We start from the raw sequence: 17,661 nt of genomic DNA, 5'->3' as shown, positions 1-17,661 counted from the left end.
ATTGTTCAACTATTATGTACAGACACATATAAAGTTCATGTAGGCATACGTTAAAATGAAATTAAAGCTAAAAATCCTCTCAGTGCAATGTGACTAACGAACGTTTTTGAGTCACTTGTTGTAAGATTTGACCACAAGGTGGAGCTGTAAGTATTTTGTTAATTTGGCGTGATATGTGCCCACCAGCCAGTCATTATCGCAAAGGAGGTAAAAATACAACGCTTGTTGTTTTAATGCATTGGCTATGTAGCCTATACTCAATAGTTCCTGAAGTTTGAATATTATGCATTTAAGATAAATTGTATTAAATCACAGTTATTTTTAAATTACCTCTTATTTTGCATATACAGGTGTGCTTGGATCAAATCTGACTTCGCCTTGAGAACAAAATGAATCATGAATCACTGTAAAGCCCAGTTGTATTTAACTGGCAACGTTTCTAAAGCAGTCATCACATTGCAGTTACTTGTGTTAACACCGCAGTTGAAGCTAGAAGAGCTCCTCCTGCAGATTGAATAGGTAAACGGGTAGGGTGGATGGGAACAGCCAGAATGCTCGAGTGTGACAGTTAAACCGATGCCTCAGTTTCATGCTGTATAACAGCAGCCAAACGGTAGGCTACACCCTCAGCAAGACAATTCACTGTTGATAATCTACACACCCAACGGATTTGTCATCATGGAGACATCGCCATAGCATCCTATAGGTTGCGTCACTGCTGTAATCGTGAGTGTCTTAAGCTGATTTCTGTTCGATCCCTCGCCTGGGTTGTAGAGGAAAGTTCATAGGACGTGTGAAGCAGCATCGCAGGCTTCTCTGCGCGCAATTATGATGACCGCGGAGACACCATTGGACTGCGCGCCTGGATGTGCCACAAGCCTGGAGAGGAACTGAACTTTAAGCATCGGCAAAGCCCACTGGTTTGATTCTCTCCCAAATGAGAGGAAACAATGGACTATTTTCTGTAAACTAGGTATAATCTTTTTCTCCCAAGGGACATTTTCTTCTGTTGAACGAATCGCGCTAGAAGACTATGATGGTGGTCAAAATCTTCATGTACTTTTCGGCTGTCATAATTTCAGGTAAACCTGTTTCTTTATGATCTTTCATATTGAAGTAATCCTCTCCTCAACTACAATCCTTCCGTAGAGACTTCCGTTTACTGCACATCAAGGGGCAGTATATTTTGGTTGGGTACTTAGTCGTGTACACATCTCAACACAGCCATGTTTTTTAAGCTCAGGCTGATGGTAATAGCCATTTGATTGATTCAGCTTTGTTTTGTATTGGCATCAGGTAAATTACATAGTAGCCACAACTCTGTTCCTTGTTTTTTTTGCCATACTATTTATTGTTTCATCAGTAGTCAAGATTTTGTCATCAAACTTAATCCAACTTGATGCAAGAAAAACTTCAGTATACTTCAAGGCTTATAGCCTGTCTTGCAGACGCTATTCTAAAGCCTGCTAAAGTCCCTGCCTCAGATTGAGTGAAAATGCCATGCCTCAACATCTGGTGTGTTAGATTGCTTTTTTTGTGGAAAATTAAAGCAATCAGTGAGAGTGAAAAGCAAAAGAAACACTTTAAGCCTCTCCTTGTCTTTAGTTTATTTGACAGGAATTAAGTGTGTGGATTTAGTGTAGCCTATATAAGTACCTCCCATTCTCTTTTCTGCAGTGGACTTCTCTTTTGTGGTGTCACCATATTTTCATAAATGCTATCTCGGTAGGCCTATCATAAAAAGGGAACATCCTTGAACAATTAGTTCAGTGTAGACTTGAAAAGATATATAAGATACATATTGGTTTGTTATATATATATATGTATATATTTAATGATAATCGATTCATTGTTGTTAGTTAGGAGTCCCTGCAGTGTTTCATGTTCTAATAATCATCGGTAAGGAACATTTTGCACCATGATGGTACTGCAGTTAGTATCACATTAGCCAGTTGCACAGGACCTCACAATGTTTTGGTGGGATTCCTTGCATTCATTCAAAATCCACTGCACTGATACTTATAGTTTGTGTGGTAATGTCCCCCAGTACCATGCACATTACTTAGAGTAAATAGAAGACGGCCTTGTTTTTCTCTGGGTGTGATACTGATACTACATTCCTTTACCAATGCCATGCTGTTTTGAAAATGATTTCTCTAGTGTCTCCACTCTCCAGCTATGTTTGGGTTAGGAGCAGCAGCAATCTGGTGTTCTTAGATGCCTCTGTACCAACAGCATCCCTCTGGTTCAGCTAGCGTAGAGTATTACATCAGCCTTATAAACCATGGACTATTTATTATCCTTTATAGAAGGAGTCTAAAGTGCCTCTCCAGCAATCAGCAGTAGATTACTGCCAAAACAGTGCCTTTAGCAATCCCAGTAAGATGCTGATATTATAATGTGACTTTAAAATCCCTGGAGGTCACACTGGGAGAGGAAACAAAATTACATATTTGTTTCATTTCTCATTCGAACATTGTTTGATGTCTCCTGTATTTTATCTTTTTTTTTTAATTAATATTTATGAATTTTGTGAGCCTGGCATACCCATACATTTGTGCCCGACCATTTGCAAATCATTGCAGAAAAATGAATAGTGGATTCAACCTAATGTTGTACGTGATTCTTCACTCATTCATTTCGTTTTTTTCTTTCAACATTTGCAACATAGCTCTAGACATGTGTCTACCAATGCTACGGCAGTTACAGTGATATGGGTAGATTTTGTGTTTGTCCGTGTGTGGATGAGTGTGTGTTTGTATTTGTCTGTGTATGTACTGTATGTGTGAATGTGTGTTCTCCTTTTAGAGAGCTTTAGAAGATTTTCGCACTACAAATCCATATTTTAGAGGAGATTACCACCACACATGAATGCCCTGACCAGTGGATGCAGACCAGCTGTGGAAATGTAGTTACTCAAAACTGGTATTAAGTCATACACCGATATGTAATCCTGAGGGGCTAATACCAAGGCAATATGTTCATGTTATAGAGATGGTATGTTGCATCTCTGGCTCACCCAGGCCCATTAACAGTATGTTGGCACATTTACCCACATAGAAACGAGGCACGGTAGTCTTTTCCAGTCAACAGTAACTGATATTTTGTAGAGTGCGACTCCAGAAACATTTTTCATATTGTAAAAAAACAGACTTTAACATTATATTTCTGTTGGATCTCTTTCTTGTGATAATTGCTTGTGCTCTCTAACATTCAACACTAAACCAGTTTGGAGCTATGAAGATGCAACCCCCCCCCCCCCCCCCTCCCCAGCAGTAACTAGTCCTGCCTATTGACTGACGTAAACAAAATAAGCTCACTGCAGTGAAAATCAAAACTGTTGTTGAATGAAGGTGTGACACCAGAAAAGAAATCTCTTCCATTGGTTGGTCAAATTGATAAGTCACATCATTGATGTTTAAATTCAATTCTAAATCTCTTTTCCTGGTTTAACCCAAGAGGCTTAAAATCTATAGCTGTCAAATGCTCAAACAATCGGTCTCTGTGAGCAATGACAGAATGTATATCATTTAGTTAGAGGTGTAAGTGATTGAAGCACCAGTCCACTCAATCATATTTACTGAAATGTCAGATGTGACCAATTTATCTTAAATCACATGGAATGTCATTTAGGGTATTTATCAGTTGTGACTAGCTTTGATTTGATCAGTTGCGTGTAAGATTCTGACCTATAGTTTATATAGATTATGCCATAATGTAGTATGTGTGCATATGTGTGTAAACAGGGGTCAAAAAGTCACCCTGGTGCTTTTCTATGTCGTAATTACAATAGGTCTGGTTTGGTTTTGAAAATACATTATGAGCTTTAACCTTAATCTGGTGAAAGTTAAAAACATTCATTTGGAGCTTCCCCTGTTTAGGCATATACAGAAATGAGAGTAAGTCCACAGACAGCAAGGGAACCCTAACTTGTCTGGAATAGGCGAGTCGGAACACAGAAAAGTACCCCAAACCGCTCTCCCACAAATGTTTTATTAAAGAGCACACAGTTGGCACTGAAAAGATCAAGTATTTTAGCTGATGAAGGGAGTATGTGTGTCTGGGTTTGTGTGTGTGTCTGTGTGTGTGTGTGACAGAGAGTTTGTGTATGTGTATTTAAAAGAGAGTCTCTGTGTGAATGTGTGTGTGTGTGTGTCTGGGTTTGTGTGTGTGTGTGTGTGTGTGTGTGTGTGTGTGTGTGTGTGTGTATGTGTGTGTGTAAGAGAGAGAGAGAGAGTCTGTGTGTATGCGCGTATGTGAAGGGGAGAGAATCTGTGTGTGTGTATATGAAAGAGAGAGAGTGTGTGTGTGTGTGTGTGTGTGTGTGTGTGTGTGTGTGTGTGTGTGTATGTGCGCTGTCCAGTTGTGTCTGGCCCCACTCTGGCTGATCCTGACCCACTTTCCTGTTGCTCCATGCTCCCTCTTTGCTGCCACTGAGCACACGATGGCCATCTGTTACGCTCTGGACTCTCGCCATGGAGATATTGGTTTGGAACCTTGCTGGGTAGTGACGGGATGTTTTAGGGAACTCTGAACTGGCTTCACAGTTGAAACAGATTCCCCTATAGCATATGAATACCTTTGACAAGCATGGCATCATTTAAAGACTCTTTACGTAAACCACACAGGACAAGGAAGGGGGATGGATTTTGAAATATAAAGAGGCAAGGACAAAAAGATTAGACTCAAGACCACACCTGTTTTGACTGAAGTCTGAGGCTCTGTAACTATGTTTAACTATGTTTCACCCATTTGGAGTTGGGCATAAACAAGCCATCATCATTTTAAAGTGGAATATATAAAGTTGCTTTTAGAGGATGGAGGAGAGAAAGCACTAGGAAGCCTTAATTAGTTTTGTGCTGAGATTGGCAGCAAGTAAGACTCATTGGGGACACTTGTTAATGGCTATGCTGCTTCAGTAGCACCCAGTGTTGCCTAGCTTGGTGCTTACTTTCCAACTTCACAGGTTCAAAAACATGTGGACACTAATACGTGAGAAGAGAAGTCCTGGTGTTCTTATAAATCAGCACAACAAATTGTGTTTTGGGTGAGCAGCCTAGGCTGCCCAAGTCCACAGGTATAACATGCAGGACACGATGTTAAAGACTTACCGTGGCTGTATCCTCGGATTGTTGAGCCTTTATCCATTGGTCATGAGGTCAAACTCACTGTCATCTGGCAGTTTGCATGTTATGGTTCAATTCTCTCTGATGTTGTGGGATTGATGGCTCAGGAAGGCAGAGACACACGCCAAAGCATTACCAGGGTAGGATTTCAGCACCAGCTTTCTGGCTGGAAAGGACAGTCTAGCAGTTACAGAGAGGCAAGGCAAGGCAAGGCAAGGCAAAGTTTATTTATATAGCACATTTTAATACAAAGCAATTCAATGTGCTTTACAGAAATAAAAGCAAAGGAAACATCCAAAGGAAAAATAAAACCAACGTGAAAAAATATATAATTTAAAATTAAACAATAAAATATTATAGAATTTTAAAAGACAATACAGTGCTCAATCATAGGAACATGAAAAGAGTAATGTTTTTAACCTGCATTTAAAATGGCTACTTTCCTCCTTTCATTTAAGATCTTCTGGTGGTTTGTTCCAGTTATATGCTAGCATAACAGCTAAATGGTGCTTCACCCGGTTTAGTTTTTGACTCTGGGTTAGCTGACCTGAGTCCATGGATCTAAGAACCCTACTCCTTTTATAGTCGTTAAAAATATCAGATATGTGTTGAGGGCCTAAAGCATTCAGTGATTTATTGATGAATAGCTGCAAAGTCTATTCTGTAACTAACTGGAAGTCAGTGATGAGATTTTAGAACTGTAGTAATGTGCTCTTTTCTCTTGTCTCATCGAGGACATAAAACTGTAGCAGTAGCATTTTGAATGAGCTGCAGCTGTTTAATGGTCTGTTGGGGCAGACCAATATAGAGAACATTACAGTGGTCCAATCTACTTGAAATAAAAGCAAGGATAAGCTTTTCTTGGTCTTTTTGGGACACCAAACCCATTATTCAGGCTATATTTTTAAGATGACTGAAGGTTTTGATGATTGCATTGATACGACTCACGAAAGCGAGATCTGAGTCTATGAAAACGGCATGATTTCAGACTTGGTCTTTGTTTTTTTAGCACCTGAGAGTCGAGGTGTCTACTAATGCTAATTGTCTCTGCTTTGCTGCCAAACACAATTGAGAGACATACAGTGAAAGCTGCATAGAATAGACTTGTCTACTGATCTGTAACAAGGTGACTGAGTGCAATTAAAGAAGTATGCCCTTATATGTCCCTGTCAGTGTTTGATTCCCATATATGCCCTTGTCAGTGTTTGATTTCCATTTATCTAAATGTGGTGCCTAGATACTATAATACAAGAGATTTCCAATGAGTCAAACCGCCAGAACATGAAACCCACGAGCACTGAAATCACTTCATGCTAACAAAGTCACTGATTCATTCTAGCAAAGGTCCTCCACATGGTTCAGAGACATTTTCGGAACTATTTGACCTGTTTTAGCCGGGCCATGTTCTGTAATGAAAACTCTCTTAATGTGACCGTCCTACGACCACACTGACTCCCACCCTTTGGCACATTAAGTTTCAGCATCTTCCCTCTGGATGAAGGTTTATAGTCCCAAAGTGCAGAACAAAGTGGTATAAAAATAGCTTTGTTCCAGCAGACGTTACTCATAGCAACATTGCACAGATTATGTAGATGCAACATTTAATTTATATATTTTTAAGAAAGGATATGGTTTAGAAAGGATTGGAACCCTGAATACTCTTTTTCTGTGTGTTGGTTGTCTGTGATGTTTTGTGAAATGTGTGTCAAGATGGATGATGACTCGTGTACCGCAAACCAAATCTACCTCGAGGTACAAATGAAGTAACCTGAACCTGAACCTGATCCTTGTCTGCATGATAGCTCGATAACTCGAGGTGAAGCTGTTTTAAACCTGCATCACTGATTCAGCGTACAATCAGAAGAGCTGACACCTAGTGTGAGGTGAACCAGGCTTAATCAAGCTACTGCAGGCATGGTGCGCTCTGGCAAAGAGTGAATGGTAGACAGATAATTGGCTTGTGTAGCACCAGGCCGCTGTCTGGAAATAACAGCGTCCTTTACTAACCACGGTGTTGTTGGATTAGCCGTAGGTCCTCCACTATGTTACTACCCTATACTATAAAAAGCCCTGCCATGTGTCTTCCTTATAAAAAGCCACCTACAGGGACTAAATCTTACAGTAGGCCTGATTGATTGATTGATTCGTTTATTTGATGAAGAGGGACAGTGTGCATTAATAAACCTTAACATGCACCCAATTGTAGCCAAAAGGCTAGTTTTCATCGGCAGTCCCCCTGCCAGAGTGAAACTGGCTAAAGATAGGGAAGAATTACAGCATACCATTGGGGTGGGGAGGAAAGAAAAGACACGGTATATTATCAGAAGATGGAGGGATTACTGTTCAGTTGCAGAATGAATGAGAGGCAGTGCATGAATAAGATTGCGAGAAGGAGGAAGTGGAGAAGGTCCACGTCAACAAGCAACCATGGTTTAGTCCAGGGCTCACTGTTTGGCAGGTGTGTGCTGTACCCTTTGACCTTTTAATCAGCTCAACCAGAGCGCTCATCTACTGAAGCGCCATGCACGTCTATCTCACAGTGAAACAACAGACACTTGTTTCCATTGAATTGTATATGTGTAAACGTTACAGTTCATAGCACAGCATGCATATCTGCCTGTGTTTCGCCAAATATTGTATTTGTCAGATAAACCGGTATTCAATGATCTGTTTAGTTGATGCCCACACAGGGGACACAGAAAGTGCCTGAGATGTTGAGCTGCATACTCAGCTTCAGTCTGCTTTATCCTCGATGATGGAAATGAGCAGAGATGACTTACCCTAACCCTAACCCTTACCCTAGATGCCCACACAGGGACACAGAAAGTGCCTGAGATGTTGAGCTTCATACTCAGCTTCAGTCTGCTTTATCCTCGTTGATGGAAATCTTTCATTTCTCAGCAGCTTAGTAGCGCCTCTTTGACCACAACAACTGACAGACCACAGTCATGTCATCAGTTTCAAAGAGAGAATGTTTGAAAACAATTTACTGCTCTTCTTGAGCATATTTCGAAGGAGAAAAAAAAAACACAACAGGAAAACGATTTCATGCCCTGGTAGATGGACACCATGCAGGTGGGTGTCGTTCAAATATAATAATGCCAGATATGATCCATTGAGGACCATCTAAAATCAGATTTGAATGTTACTATTTCCATTTGTATAGATTGGGATTCCTAATCATCCTTAATCCTTAGATGTAAACAGTTGTATAGATTAGGGGAGGAAGGGAGGGGGGGGGGGGGGGGGGGGGATTTGCCTGGCGGCAGCACTTTTACCAGCATCCAGTTGCCATATCTGTGCTGTGTTTTTTCTGCTATTATTGGGTTTCTTCTGCTGTTTTGCTAGAGATTTGGGTTGTGGGTCAATCTGAATGGCACAGGTATTACATGTGGCGACATAGTAGGATGATGTTCTCACGCTGTTGGACTCTATCCTGGACTTCAATATCCTGAGTGCTGTAATCTGCTCCCCTATCATTCCCAACCTGCCATGTGCCACCCTCTCCGTTTCGCATGGCTTTGAAATATTTGTGTGGTCTCGCAGGGACAGTCCAAAGCCAGGCAAAGCCAGGCTGTGTTCCTACTGTCATTGCTAATCCTAGTTGTCCCTCCAAATGCCTGTTGCACTCTGCCATTTATTTAGTCTGCATTTTGTTTGGTGGTGACCACAGATTTTAAGGACAGCATTTAGTATTATTAAATGCACATTCCCAAAAGAACTGAATGTGTTTTGAAGAGAATTTGACCCCCATGTCAATGATCTTGCATTTGGTAATATAACTCCCAATAATTGTTATTATCGAACATCATTGGGAAAGAACAGAGACAAGGGAAGGGATGACTTTGTTATCCGTATAATGTGTTTGTCTTCATTATACTTCATCACTCAGTCTGATTAGTTTCTCTTTAAAAAGGGACCCAACATTTTCATTCACCCAAATTCATCTTAGTCTTGTCATTCTGATATGTACTAGATTTTTAACACAATGTGTCTCTTCAGTCAAGGCTCGCTGTGCTGACACAGATTGCTAGTCTTTGAATACAGATCTAATTGCATCAACCACTGTACACACAAGAATTACACCGTACCTAGACTTAGACTCTTAACTAATTTCAGTGTTAATGTGGCAGGCTGCCTTAATTGGAAAAATCCCAGTTATTTCCACTTATTTAGTGTCATACACGCTTGCTCTCACGAACCAGTGTCCTTCACCTGTGGCTTGGGGACATTTTGCATGTGTGCATCTCCCTGAAAGCTGAGGAATCTGTGTTTACCATTATAGCCCCTCAGTCAGATCTGATGTCCCTGATTGGCTTTAAGGGCCCATTTCTACTCCCAGTCAGTGTCCTACAGAGCCCAGAGCTCTTAAACCCTCCTATTTATAGCCTGCTCCTTAAGCTGCAGTCTTTCAGATACAGTGCAGCGTGCAGGGCTCCGCAGTTGCCTAGTGATGAGCAGCGACTCAACCTGTGTAGCTATAAATATTCATTCGTGAGGTTTGGGGCTCTCCTAAGGAGCTATTTTTGGAAGGTTTCTTACATTGCGTTTATTGCGACTAATGTGCCATTTTAAAAGGCTTGTCGTTTTCTAATTGGATGAGGCTTTCTATTAATAAACTATGTTTGCACAGGATATACTGTTTAAGAATGTATTCTTACAGTGCTCTCATACTCACAGCATTGACAAAGCTAATTGTTCAAGTAGAAGCACTGAGTTGATGACTGAGGATAATGATGGTTAAATAACTATTAAGAATTAAATCTTTATTACTGAAAGAAAAGTGGGCTAATTGGTTATTAGTGGGGTTGGTAAATGCTGCTGTAGATACGAGCGAGACAATGTCTTCTTTAAGGACTGTGAAAACTCCTAACATGTACCCAGAGGGAAAGAGAATGCAACATCTAAGAACATCACAATATGTTATCCTCAGCCCGACGTGAAGCCTTCATTTCCCCGACAGTGCAGATGAAAAGATAATGTGAGTCTCTCTGTGTGTGCACTTCACAAGAAACAGACGGGAAGACAGTTTTAGGCCAGCCATCATCTGAGTAATTGTTCTGGCACTGCCATCTCAAACCAGTCCAAACAGAGAAGAATAAGCATCACTTCATATCGTTCTCTGAATGTAGTGCCATGACATGTGTAACAAACCATTGTGTAGCCGCCTTTGCTACAGAAGAGGCCTGTGCTGTGGACGCTGTCGCGGTTGAATAATCCTGAGTCCATAATTTGTACTTTGACTAAGGACACTTGGGGCCACTTACCCAGTAAGCACAGTGTGTACTGGACTGGTGATGTTAACATATGATCGATGTGTTTAGCACGTTGTCACACCCTTCCTGTGGTTGATGCCTTTTTACAATGACAATAAAAATAGATGTATGAATTCAATTCAATTGTATTAACAATTTACCTCGTCTCAAAGTGCTTTACAAAGCCCAAGGCCTGACCCCCCCTAGAGCAAGCACATGGACAATGAATATATTGACCCATTTATTAGTGCATGCAATATTGTCTTAAAGACTTGAAGACAATGAGACAGATTGGCTGCATACTCTGTGTGCAGACATCCAATTTATTTTCCACTGTGTAGTGCACTTGAGTTGGATACGCACAGTGCTTCAGATTTGTACCTGCACCACATCCTATATTGATCCTATGTAAATGTATTACACGGTCTTATACTCTGGTGTGCATTCTCTCTCTCTCTCTTTCTCAGGTTATTCTCAGATGGTCCAGGTGGATGAGATTCGCTCAGGTTACGCTGGTTCTCAGGTTGATCTTGGGTGCCAGTTTGTGAACAGTGACCCCCCGGTGAAGATCTCCCAGGTCACCTGGCAGAAGTTCATCAACGGCACCAAGCAGAATGTGGCCATTGCCAATCCTGCTCTAGGGGTGTCTGTGCTGGCGCCTTTCAAGGAACGGGTGCGGTTTAAAAACCCAGCCGTGCGCCGCCCAACTCCGTCCCTGGAGGACACCACTATCACCTTCTCCAACCTGCGGCTTACTGACGAGGCTGCTTACATCTGCGAGTACACCACATTCCCAGCTGGCAACCGTGAAAACACAGTCAACCTCACTGTGTATGGTGAGTGGGGGGAAAAAAAATCACACTTTCACATTCAGCAAACACTTTTCTCCAAAGTGACGTGGGCGTTGTTAGCACTTTGCTCTGGCAATTGAGCAACAGAAACTGATTTCAACATTTTCTCCTCAAAATTCACCTCACTGCAGCATGGAATATCAGTCATATACTTGTTTTAGTCCCTAGCTTTAATATTATGCATAATGTCTAGGCCTGGATATTATCCATCTCTGAATATGTAAATATAAAATGATAAATGCACTAAACACTCACATACTTAAAAACTAAATTAGCTGGCCTATTATATCTTATGTGTTTTGTGTGTGTGTGTGTGTTTTATGTGTGTGTGTGTGTGTGTGTGTGTGTGAAAGCTCGCCCCATGATCCAAATGAGTCTATCTACTCCAACCCTTGTCGCTGGACCAGCCAATCTGAAGATGACAGTGGCTTCTTGTTTGTCTGCCAATGGTAAACCTCCTGGTGTGATCTCATGGGACACTAGTCTGGACGGCGAGGTCAGTGACACGGAGGTCCGGAACCCCGATGGAACATTCACTGTGCGCAGCGACTACTTGATGATTCCTACCCGGCAGACGCACAATCAGAAGCTCACATGCATCACAACCTACCACAATGAGAGGTTCAGCGAGAGTGTGACCCTTAACATTCAATGTAAGGGAAATGTTTTTTTGCTTGAAAATATATACATGCATAGGTACAAACGTAGTTTTTATGATATTTTGAACAAATGATACTCAGTATTATTGTTTTTCCTAGATGGAATAATGTAATGCCAGGGATTATAGATGTGCTTTGTCAAGGACATCTAAAGAAAAGTGCATGCATTGAAGGCATTTGATCTTGCAGTCAGGTTGATGTTTTTTTTTTGCAGACGAGCCAGAGATAACTATTGAAGGGTATGATGGCAACTGGTACCTAAACCGAGAAAGTGTTCAACTCATCTGCCAGGCTGATGCTAACCCGCCCGTCTCTTTGTATCAGTGGAAATTGTAAGTGTAGTTCCATGCAATATAGCTGTATAGAAATAGATATAGTTAAATATACCCCAATTCAAGGTCTGCATTTTAAAACTATTAAAGATTTAAACTACTAAGAATGGGGTGTGCAACTAGTTTTTCACCTCAGACGCTTATTCTGTGTTTGTTTCTTAACTTCCTCTGATGATACTGTATCTCTCTCTCTTTCCTCCCATGCAGCTTAAACGGCTCCATTCCTGATCGAGTGGAGATCCGTGAAAACCTTCTGCTCTTTAAAGGGCCTGTGACCTACGACCTGGCTGGCACATACCTGTGTGATGCCACTAACAGCATTGGAACCCGCTCAGCTTCTGTAGATGTCAACGTCACTGGTAGGGGTCCTGCATTTAAACCTGCCCTGTACATGTGCTGTGTGCCTGGTGCTGCAGAGAGAGAGAGCGAGAGAGAGACAGAGAGAGAGAGAGTGTGTGCTTGAGCTTGTGCTTTGGCATGTTGTTGTGTTCTGACTTACAGGAGGCCTATACAGTAATGCATGCTTAGTGAATGTTGATGAAATGGGACATTATCATGACTGAACACATTGCTTTCTGACATATGTCAAATCTGCCATATGTCAAATCATTGACCTATAACTGTTAATACAGCACAAAGCAATTTAGGGTCTTGTTGCTTTAAATCTTTTTATTTGTTATTGTTTTGGGCGAAATATATATCATTCAGCAAATGTAATGGTTTCTAAAATGTTAATGACAGACGTGATATGTTTATAACCGGACTGTCCAAAAGTAAAGAAAGAATGTGTTTGAGATGACAATAGACGCCATTGTTGTTTTGCATGTGGAATATATGGCATGGACATTATTGTTGTTTCAAGCGCTTTGCACTCTCTTGCCATTGCCTGTCTTTGTTTTTTTTTCTTTTTTTTTCGCATGACATCCAACTACATACGTAGATTTCACTTGAGAAGACGTAGTTTTGATGGGCCTGAGGGGTGAGAGTGTCCTTGTTATGTGTGTCCCTGTCTGGATGCTGCCAGGGCTGAGCTGTGAGTGGACTGGACGGGCCGTCTGGTCTGGCCCTGCGTGTCAAAAACGGGTAAACTAATGCTGTCACCGTATGAACGTGTCACATGGGTAGGAGGGTGTAGCCCAGTGTGAGTGTCACATCTTCTTGCCCTCTTCTGTCTCTTGATAAGGGCTGCTGCACATAGAGAAATACTAGAGACTATGCAGCTAAGAGGGACTTACTGTAGGTGCTTCCCCTTTTCTGTTTGATCTATCTTTCCCACACCAACTGCCTGAGGTGTTCAGTAGTATTCATCTTTGTTTGCCTCGGAGATGTTCCCCTTAACTAAATATAGCAGGTGAGTCAGCCGCTGCTGAGTGTTCTCCATGATCCGAGGTCTGCAGTGGTTGACCTCCGCAGAATCTGAGCTGAGTTTCACTGCTGTTCATAACGTCTCACATTTTCTGCATTGCAGTGGTATTTGCATCTTGCCCTCTCGGAATAACTGGCTCCTGTTTGATGATTCTGTAGCAGCACACATCTAACTCTCTTCATCCAGAGCAACATACCATAGTGTTTCACAGCTACTAATGGGGCTTTCTTGTGGAGTCCCTCTCTTTCATTGGACTATGATATGCTCCCACGCGTCGGTTTTTCTGCACACTGTGTGCCTAACTCTTGAAATGCCTGCATTCCAAGCCTCCGGACAGGCGTCAGGCAGCAGTAAGCTCAGACAACACTTCCATTGTCTTGTGCGTCAATATCCAATAGCTGCTCAAAGTCAGCACAACTGCTTGGGATAGCCTGTGTTTTATGGCTTTGGCAGATGCCCATCTCCTGTCATTAAAGCCGTTTACACCTCTGGTAGATACAGAGGAGGAGCTCATTATCGCCCCTCTAGGAATCCGACCAGCGTTCTCATGTGTAGTGCAAATCGTTGGAAATCATTATGTCCGAACGATGCGCGGATAAAGGTCTTGTCTCAGCACAGTGATCTGTCTTTGAAGTTCTGTAGAGTTTGCTGACGGCAGGGGGATCTTCATCAGCACTCAAGTATGAGTTGCTCCCTTCCCTTCCCCTCATTCGCTAATCCTAGGAGGGAGCAGAGGGGCGAGATGCATGCATTATCAGCACAGCCCCAGTGCTACTCTGGGGTCCGGGAGACTCCTGCGTTTACTCTCCCAGTGTTCTCTTATCTTTATCCTGCATTGGCTTGATACAACTTGTGCTCTTTATGGGCTTGCTTTGCTTTTTGTGCCAGAGACTGAATTCTGGCATCGCAAGGGCATCCTGTTGGTTTGCTTTTGAAGGGACAGAGGAGCTCTGTATGAGAAAGAAAAGATCCCCCTGCTAAGTAATCAAACCCGCACTGATCAATCGAGCAACGAGGATTTGGCATTTGCTTTCCTTTTTCTGCCTTTGCTGGCTAAATATAACTTCAGCCTCTTTGACCTCTTCCACGGCACGCTGTGCCAACACAAACTGTCAAACTCCAGAGCATAAATATTTGGATTTCAGAGCTGCACACCGTTGTCTTTGTAATGGTCGTTGTTTTGCGTGTTAATACCTGCTTGCTAGATTTGCATACTGTGACTATCTTGTTTAGTTTGTCAGTTCTAACATGGCTTACATGTCTTACAAGGTGTTCAGTGCATATTGGTGATATTTAGGCATGTGGGAATTTGTGTTTTTCACAGCAGTCCACATGGGTTGTGCCTGAGTTCCTGAATGCCCATATTATGCCATTACCCTTGTCATGTCCTTTTATAGTTATAGCAGTGTTTCAGAGTGGTGTGTATGTGTTCACATTCACTGAACAAACACATTATACTTATTCAGCTGGCACTGCCTACAGCTGAAGCAGTGGTTTAGCGTATTATAAAAAGAATTAGAAATTCCCATACACATAGTGTTTTTTATTCACCCTCAACTTTCATATTGTGAATGGATGCATTTGTCTGGTCATTTGTCCAAGTGTGATATCATTTCTGATGTTCACAGTAACTTCAGTGTTTCAGCGGTGCATTTCTGTCTGCTGACAGTGTGTGTGTACATCTGACCCTATTAAGTATGCATTAACATTGTTTATAGATTATAGATTTTTTTGCCATCTGACACACTGTTCAGTGTGCTTGAATGTAAAGATAGTCACCCACAGGATTATAACAATGTACACATCACGGCTGTCAGTGTATGTACATGTTACAGACCTGTGTATACAGCCCTTTGAAATCTTTTGGAAGGCTGAGATTAACTGACTCTGAAAACAGCTCTCTGCTCACAACATTTGCAGGACATGCAAGCACAATACATGCTTTGGCAGTAAGCCTCCAGAGTTGACACGGGGCCTGAAGCATGCGCAAGTAACAGCCCGACCAAATCTATCAATTCTGCTTTGGGTTTGTTTGGTTTCAGTTGTATGTCTGCAGGACGGTTCCTGTCTGAAGCAATGAAATATAATTTTATGTGCGTCCTTCCCACAGTGGCACACCACAGCACAGCTTAACTAACCCAGAGGGGAAATGAGCCATAACACCCTGTCTTTTGGTAAAGGTGACTCTTTGCACAAATTCCCACAACTTCATGCCGTGCACGTTTTATGACAAAACGATTCCAAATGTGGCATCTTATTTTACAGGCTACAATATTGTCTTCGTTGTGGTTTGATTTCAAATGAGGGCGCTGCCTCTTTCTGGTGCAGGAACACCAGAGTTTTTTGAGCACATTCAGAATTGAGCTGAATCTGCTGAAAAGTGTAATGGATTGTAATCAAGGACTTTTTTTTACCTTTAAGGTACTAATTCTCGTGTCTTCTGCCTGAAAGTGGTGACAAGCATTGCTTTTTGTGTCCCATCACCATTAGCTGGTGGCATCATACCAACATGGTATGAGCTCAACATGTCCAGCTTGGACACAGGGACCTAGAGGAAAAGCTTCACATGTAGCCTCACAGATGTTTACCTGTTGGTAGCCTGCTTGCGTGTCTGGTTGCTCAGGTCAGCGAAGATTTCATAGAAAGATGTGACGTGCCATTGGCTATATCATTTCATCTGTCACATCCTGGTCATGGGATTATGCTGGCATACCAGTCCTCAGGGGGGACCGGACGGCATCGTCCAGTTGCAGCTCAGCGTTGTCCTCGCTGGACATGCTTGCATTTCATGCATGGATTGTGCACGTGTTACATGTTTGGCTGCTGTGAATGTTGCATGTTTCGTTTTTTCTTGACGCGTCTGTGTGAAATTAGAGTCTGTATTGAAGTGTTTTTTTGAGATCCCAAAGCATCCACCTTCATATTCCTATTCACCCCATATCCTTTTTTTTAGTTTTTGTACTTTTTAAATGATTTTTTTTTTATATAAGTTCCTTCCCATAGTTGAACACTGACACCCTGTTCCCCTCCATATCTCTTTCCTACTCAGAATTCCCTATAATTCCCCATGACATCACACAAGGGCAGCAGGGACTGGGCACTGCCATCGGAATGGTGGCATTGGGGGGCACACTACTGGTCGTTGCCATCACTCTCCTAGGAGTTTTGTTCCGGCGACGACAGCGCACCTTCAAGGGCGATTACAGCACCAAGAAGCACGTGTTAGGGAGCAGCTACCGAAAGGGCGGAAGCTTGACACCCTATCCTCCCCTACCCCAGGTCCTCATTTGTCCCGAGGACTTTGATGACGAGAAAAAGGCAGAGATGTACGGAAGACCAATAAGTCTCACCGAAAACATCCATGAACTCCAAGACAACACTGACCAAATAAACCGATCATTCAGTGTAGAGAGTAAGGTGGAGCAATGTGGGTATGGCGAACAGTGTTTTGCCTTTTATGATGAAACTGAACTTGAAATGTCTGTTGACATGGTGCCACAAACTGATGGTTCTGTCATCTCAAAAGAGGAGTGGTATGTCTAAAGTCGGCGAATGATTCCCTAGGCTGTAATCTCATCAACTCACTCCCAGTCACTGCTCTTCACTCGCCTACCTCCTTCTCTGTCATTGACAAGAAGATAAACCTACAATGGCAATTAACTAAATATGACCTAAATTTAAAATGATAAATAACAAGTATTTGGGATAAACATAAAAGGCATTACCAAATATATATATTTTTCTTTGTTTTTTGCCATCTTATCATGGACAGCAGTTTCCTTTTTATGTTATATTGATTTCCATTTTGACTGCCTTCAATAATTCCAGTCATTAGAAGCGTTGCATTTTTCTAGCCTAGGGTAATCATGAATTTTGCACAAAGTTAATGTCTCAGCACTTTTAAGTGCTCCCTTGCTACGTTTGAAGCCTATAACTTACAAACTGAAACAAGCACTGACTGTGGCCTCTTTAAATGCAACAGGTGTTCAATTCATTTCTAATTCAATCAGTTTGTTAAGCTTATATTGCAGCAGGGCCGCCACTACGTACATGCGGGTCATACGCTGGTCAC

General features: G+C 42.0%; 1 protein-coding gene across 1 annotated transcript; it reads left to right on the top strand.

The window, feature by feature from the left end:
- Positions 1 to 1,033: 1,033 nt before the first annotated feature.
- nectin1a (nectin cell adhesion molecule 1a) lies at positions 1,034 to 17,132 on the top strand (the record flags this gene model as incomplete). Its single annotated transcript, XM_080838913.1, has 6 exons — positions 1,034 to 1,082; positions 10,849 to 11,217; positions 11,586 to 11,885; positions 12,106 to 12,223; positions 12,431 to 12,582; positions 16,639 to 17,132. The coding sequence occupies 6 exons, from the start codon at positions 1,034 to 1,036 to the stop codon at positions 17,130 to 17,132; spliced, it is 1,482 nt and encodes a 493-aa protein (XP_080695039.1).
- Positions 17,133 to 17,661: the final 529 nt, after the last annotated feature.

Source organism: Sprattus sprattus, assembly GCF_963457725.1.
Source record: "Sprattus sprattus genome assembly, chromosome: 1".
In the NCBI taxonomy this organism is placed as follows: domain Eukaryota; kingdom Metazoa; phylum Chordata; class Actinopteri; order Clupeiformes; family Clupeidae; genus Sprattus; species Sprattus sprattus.
The sequence above is the reverse complement of the archived record's forward strand: the minus strand, read 5'-3'. Positions and strand labels throughout refer to the sequence as shown.